Source organism: Palaemon carinicauda, chromosome 42 (genome assembly GCF_036898095.1).
Source record: "Palaemon carinicauda isolate YSFRI2023 chromosome 42, ASM3689809v2, whole genome shotgun sequence".
Lineage (NCBI taxonomy): Eukaryota > Metazoa > Arthropoda > Malacostraca > Decapoda > Palaemonidae > Palaemon > Palaemon carinicauda.
In genome coordinates, this window is record NC_090766.1 from 32,714,016 (window position 1) to 32,721,515 (window position 7,500).

The 7,500-nt window shown below is 29.3% G+C and overlaps 1 protein-coding gene across 3 annotated transcripts in view; it reads right to left on the bottom strand.

Moving 5' to 3' along the window:
• Positions 1-7,500, bottom strand: part of LOC137632968 (techylectin-5B-like) — a 229,172-nt gene that overhangs the window by 16,764 nt on the left and 204,908 nt on the right. The window contains exons 1-4 of one of the 3 annotated variants that reach the window (XM_068365101.1): positions 5,200-5,320; positions 3,888-4,107; positions 1,611-1,676; positions 416-653 (exon numbers count right to left, since the gene is read on the bottom strand). In XM_068365101.1, coding sequence (XP_068221202.1) covers positions 416-653; positions 1,611-1,676; positions 3,888-4,026 — 443 coding nt within the window. In that variant the 5' untranslated portion in view covers positions 4,027-4,107; positions 5,200-5,320. Of the gene's footprint in view, positions 1-415; positions 654-1,610; positions 1,677-3,887; positions 4,108-5,181; positions 5,321-7,500 lie in introns of those variants that run through there. The other 2 variants (XM_068365102.1, XM_068365103.1) reach the window with 2 other exon arrangements.

Sequence of the window (7,500 nt, forward strand, 5' to 3'; positions counted from 1 at the left end):
TTTCAGATTAAGTTTTTCCATATGGTACCATTAACTCTCTTTCCAACTGTACGTAAAATGAATAACAACCGTTGGAATGTAAAACATTACAGAATAAATAATGAATAATTAATACGAAATATTTCAAGATCAATAACAACGTTAATAAAGATCTGTCATAATATATAAACTAAAAAAAGAGACTTAATCAACCTGTTCAACATAAAAAAAAACATTCTCTGCAAGTTTGAACTTCTGAAGTTCCAACAGGTACCTGATTAGGAAGATCATTCCACAACCTGGTCACAGCTAGAATAAAACTTCTAGAATAATGAAGCTTAGGATAGAGAAGACATGACTGTTAGAATTAACTGTATACAAATTTAGAAAGTGAAGTTAGACTCCAGCTACAACTATACAAGCAAAGCAACCTCACCTTATTTGCTGCTGAAGACTTCTAATCAATTCTTTATACGTGGCGACTTCCCCTTGGAGTTGCGAGGTGTCGGTCTTCAGCTGGTCGTTCTGGCTCTTCAACTTCTCAACAGTTTCGCCGAGACTTTCTTTCTCATCCGCGACTGAATCGTCGCTCGCCATAGTCTCTTGCAGTTTATTTTCAAGACTTTGAATCTGGGCCAACAAGTCCTGCTTCTCGGTATGACAAGCGATTAGTTCTGAAAGAGTATTGCCTTGGAATTACTGCCATGATGAATGTAAACTGAACTGTGTTTTGATGTGTGCATGGGGTGATGTTATTAACATTCATATTATTGATGTCATAATCTCGTTAGGATGAATTTTATACAACAACAACAACAACAACAACAAATGCAATGCCATGGTGAATGTAAACTGAAATGTGTTTTGATGTTTACATGGGTTGAATGTTATTAACAATCATATTATTGATGTCATAATCTCCTAACATTCAAATTTATCGATATAATAAAGTCGATTGGATAACTATTATACAACAATAACAACAACAAATGTAGCCATTTCTGACGCAATGCAGGACAAACGCCTCAGACATGTCATTAGTCATGTCTGGAATTTTGCTATTTCCATCACCACGCTGGCCACTGCGGATTGGTGATGGTAGGGGACTTTAGTCTGATCGTTCGCAGCAAATCAACTTAGTATGGGTGCCTCTGACTAGAGCAGCTTTGCTGATCATGGCGATACACAAACCCTTTCACCACGTTGAGGCATATACGCATATATATATATATATATATATATATATATATATATATATATATATATATATATATATATGTGTGTGTGTGTGTGTGTATACATACACACACACACACACACACACACACACACACACATATATATATATATATATATATATATATATATATATATATATATATATATATATATATATATATATATACATACATACACACACACACACACACACATATATATATATATATATATATATATATATATATATATATATATATATATATATATATATATATATATATATAGTGACAGGGATAGAGAGAAAAGTCACCCCCTCTCTCTCTCTCTCTCTCTCTCTCTCTCTCTCTCTCTCTCTCTCTCTCTCTCTCTCTCTCTCTCTCTCTCCATTGAAATAATAAAATGCCACTCACCGTTCCTCTGAACAAGATCTCCGGAGAGTTTAGAGATGTTGAATGCCATTATCAAGCCTCTCATTTCTGGAAGAAGAAGAACACACTTGGAATTATCACCGATTAATTTTTTTTGCCCCCTAATTTATTCATAAATAGCATAATATTATACTAAAACAACATTTGTTTACGTAAATACAGATTTTCTCAGATTTTCTAAGATTCGATTTTTTGCATATTTTCTAATATTCTAGTTTTCACATACATGCTAATATCGAAATTTTTGCATATTTTCTAATATATAACTGTTTTGCATATTTTCTATTCTAGTTTTTGCATACATGCTAATACTCAAATTTTTACACATTTTCTAATATATCATTATTTTGCATATTTTCTAATATTCGAGTTTTTACATATTTCTTCATATTCGATATTTTGTATATTTTCTAATATTCGATCTTTTGCACATTTTTTGAGATTCGATTTTTTGCCATATTTTCTATTTTAAATCTTTATGCATATCTACTAATATTCGATTTCTTTGAATATTTTCTAATATTTGATTTTTTTTTTTTTTTTTTTTTTTGCATATTTGCTACTTTTCAATTTTTTGCATATTTTCTAATGTACCAGTGTTCTGCATATGGGCTAATATTCAATTATTTTGCATATTTTCTAATATTCCACTGTTTTGCATATTTTATTTTTTTTAATACTTTTTAATATTTAACATTTTACACATTTTCTAATATTCGATTTCTTAGCATATTTTCTGACATACATTTTTAATGAAATTTCATGTAAGGATTTTAATTTAACAATTGTAAGCAGGCAAATATAAGAAATCTTTCCTGATTCGTAGTGTGAAATATTTCCTGACCTTTTGGAATACCAATGAAAAGTGTGTAATAAAAAAACTTAGATAAAACAAAAATATTGCAAGGATAAAGGATAAAATATCTTTTTATTTTCTCCCTTCTATAAAACTCTGTGTAACTGTTAACCTTTTTCGTGGTATATTTTCATCTCATAAATAAATACAACAACAACAACAACAAATGCAGCCATTTCTAGACCGCTACAGGACAAACGCCTAAGACATGTCCTTAATCATGTTTGGGGTTGGCTATTTTCATCACAATGCTGGCCACTGCGGATTGATGATGATGGGAGACTTTAGTCTGGTCGCTCAAAGCAAACCAACCTATTATGGGTGTCCCAGACTCGTACAGCTTTGCTGATCATGGCGATACATAAACCCGTTCACCGCATTAGGGTATCGCCACTTAGAAGTTCCAGATAAATATAGCTAAGTCATATTTAAGTATCATATTTCATTTCAGTCTTTTATTGAAGCTAGATTATTTGACAGTATCATCATCATCATCATCATCTCATCCTACGCCTATTGACGCAAAGAGCCTCGGTTAGATTTCGCCAGTCGTCTCTATCTTGAGCTTTTAAATCAATACTTCTCCATTCATCATCTCCTACTTCATACTTTGACATTTTATAGTTTTCTTACTTTGTATAAAACATAATAAAAGTATATATCTGTGTTTTACGTACTTGTATAAAATGACTTGTAAGGTATTTTATTAACGAACATACTCGCAATTTTATAAAAGGATTAACTTATAAAAATCTGTATTGAATAGAACGTTATTGTAAAACTTACTAGGATATTGGTTCGCGAGGAAACTGGCTAATTTTCAACAACGAATCAAAAAAGGTCCAGAATTTAATAATAATAATAATAATAATAATAATAATAATAATAATAATAATAATAATAATAATAATAATAATTATAATAATAATAATGATAATAATAATAATAATTTCCTTCATGAAAATCACTAGGAAATTCTCAGCTCCATCTCCCCATATAATAGAGAGCAAGTGTCTGGCTATATACATAAATACATGTCTTTCCTGTCACGCTGAATGGCAGGGGTGAGAGGGAGTAGTCATATCCTGGTTCCAAGGGGAATCCCGAGAGGTACACTCGGAAATCACAATCTCCCACAAATTGTCAAAACTGCAGTGTTGTAGTTACAAAATGGGAACGGGTTAAATCTGCCTGAGTATGTCTATCTGAATATTTAGCCCTCATTTTTGACGGGTCTCGTACAATTGAACAGAGAATAAGAACCAAGTGACAAATCCGTGCGTGAATGTGTGTGCGTGTGTGCATATCTATCTAGATATAAAGAAGTCATATATGACGGGTCGAGTATACTAGCATACTGGAACGGAGAACAAGAACTGTGAGGATGGTTCGCTGGAACTAACCTTCGCGAATAGTGGCCAGGGCGAGCTGATTGTAGACGATAGCTTCGCAAACATCTCCGTAACCACATAAACTAGTTTGCGAAGTGGCCCAGCAGAGCGGCGCTGTCAGCAATAACAGGAGAGTAGCGCCGTGCGTCATGGCGAAAGGATTTATTTTTCTTGAAGCTTCAGCGAGATTTTATTTCGCTAATAATGAACTCTGCGAAAACGATGTTTTGATCTGGAAGATTTGGTTACGTAAAAAGAGTGGCGTTAGAGGAAGACTTAATTCAGAGGGGTTTAAGCAAATAACACGGTTTTACATATATATATATATATATATATATATATATATATATATATATATATATATATATATATATATATATATATTATATACATATATATACACAATATATATATATATATATATATATATATATATATATATATATATATATATATATATATATATATATATATATATATATATATATATATATATAAATATACAATATGTATACAATGTATATATATATATATATATATATATATATATATATATATATATATATATATATATATATATATATATATATACATATATATATATATATATATATATATATATATATATATATATATATATATATATATATATATACAATATGTATACAATATATATACATATATATATATGTATATATATACAATATGTATACAATATATATATACAATTTATATACATATATGTATATATTTATACAGATATATATATATATATATATATATATATATATATATATATATATATATATATATATATACATACAGTATATATATATATATATATATATATATATAGAATGTGTATATGTATATATATGTATAAATATATACATATATGTATATATATTGTATATATATATACATATATGTATATGTATATATATATATATATATATATATATATATATATATATATATATATATATATATATATATATATATATATATTGTATACATATTGTATATATACATATATATATACATATATATATATTCAGAAAATTTCATATTATCGTGATTCTTATTTAGAAATATTTTTTTTAAAACAAAACGCCCTCAAGAATAGTACATCGTTCTAAAAAAAAAAATTGTAAAACAAAAACTTAGAAGCGAAATAAAAAATCTCATCCTGAAAGCAATATAAAAAAAAAACGAAGTTTTTAAAAGTATACAAATGAAATTTCAATTTTCTAATAAACAAACAAATTAAACTAATCAAAACGATTATGAATCAGCAAACACAAACCAAAACACAGATTCGAACCTTCTCTCTACGACTGCTTCGAAAGAACTAGTCCTTTGCAGTAGTTTGCACTCACAGAATGTCCTGACTGAATATCATTTCTCTCTTTTTTACTAAACCTTGTCATGGGTCAAGTTGCCACACGGGCATTAAATTAGAGAAAATTCACATGAAGGATTCCCCATTTGTCATAGCCCCGCTAATCTAAATATATTCGACAAACGAAGCTGGAAAACCCACTGCACACTATCGCCACAGGAGACAGGCAATACACAGGCAATATGTATAAGTATTATTAAATTCCTTTTTAGATTGGTCTTTCCGGTTCATGTAGGCGATAAGGAAGAAGAACTCCTATTGCCATGAGATTGGGAGTGGTGCGTCATCAGCTGATTGTCTGATGTTGTTGTTGTTGGTGTTGTTGTTGTTGTTGTTGTTATTGTTGTTGTTATTGATGTTGTAGATTGCCTGGCCCTTGTGGTCAAGCATGGGTTCTTGCAATTCTGCAGCCCGTAGATATTATTATTATTATTTTTATTATTATTATTATTATTATTAATAATAATAATAATAATAATAATAATAATAATAATAATAATAATAATAATGATAATGATATCATTTTATTATTACTATCATTATTATTTAAGCTATAAACCTAGTTGGAAAAGCAAGATGCTATAAACACAAGGGCTCTAACAGGGAAAAATAACCCAGTGAGGAAAACAAATAAATAAATAAATAAACTGTAAACAAAGTAATGACTAATCAAAATAAAATATTTTAAGAACAGCAACAATATCAAAATAGATCTTTCATATATAACGCATAAAAACTCCAAAAAAAGAAAAAAACAAGAGGAAGAAGAATGAGATAGAAAATAGTGTCCCGAGTGTACCCTCAAGCGATTGTCAGACCTAAAGTAACATTACTCTTTTTTCTATGTCAACTATAATCGCCCTTTTTGACCTCGCTTTCTTTAAATTATCTCTTTTATCAGTCGATACCAGACGATACCCTTCCGTAGATAAGGCCAGTGAGATAGTTAACACATGTACGGGAGATGTTCATTACAATATTTATCTCTCTCTCTCTCTCTCTCTCTCTCTCTCTCTCTCTCTCTCTCTCTCTCTCTCTCTCTCTCTCTCTCTCTCTCTCGTATATATCAACCATTAAGCCACCCTCTTTTTATCATATGTTCTTATCATCCACAACTTCCTATTACTATTTTCAGCCATTAAGTAATGTTAATATTAATTCACGGATGCATAAACATATGTGTGTATATATATATATATATATATATATATATATATATATATATATATATATATATATATATATATATATATATATATATATATATATTCAAATAAGCCATATATATTTTTGATACATTAATGTCTGGATTCTCTTAACGACCTCGGGATCAGAGCCCCAGGCGAAATCACACAAAGACAAGAGCTTGGCTCCGGCCGGGAATCGAACCCTAGTCGGCAAGCTTGTACTAACAGTGACTAACCCACTTGGCCACGGAGAAAGATGTGCAAAATTTATCATATATACATATATATATATTTATATATATACATATTTACATATATACATAACAGTATATATATATATATATATATATATATATATATATATATATATATATATATATATATATATATATATACATACATATATATATATATATATATATATATATATATATATATATATATATATATATATATATATATATATATACATACATACAAATGTAAATACATATGTCGTATATCTACTTAGAGAGAGAGAGAGAGAGAGAGAGAGAGAGAGAGAGAGAGAGAGAGAGAGAGAGAGAGACAATTTGCAGTAAATTGACTCAAATTAAAACTAGAAGGGCACTAAGTAAAGCGCAGACCTCCGCCGTGACAGCTTATTTCTCGACCTTCATGTTGACCTTTGACCTTAGCATGTATTAAATTTTCATACACTCAATTATGAGCCAAGTTTGAAGTCTATGACAATGATGTTCAAACTTATGGCTAATAACGTAAATTGGACATTGTGTTTGACCGTGACCGTGACCTTGACCTTTAAACTTGACTTTCCAAAATTTAATCATTTCGAGTTTTTTACATTACATTTAATCCCTAAAAGTTTCATTTCCCTGCGAACAAAATTGTAGCCACAAACAACAACACACACAATCAACCACAAACACAAACAAGGGGTAAAACATAACCTCCTTCCAACTTTGTTGGCGAAGGTAATAAAAAAAATCCTCAAAATCTCAAGACAAATTTATGTATGTATGTATGCATGTATGTA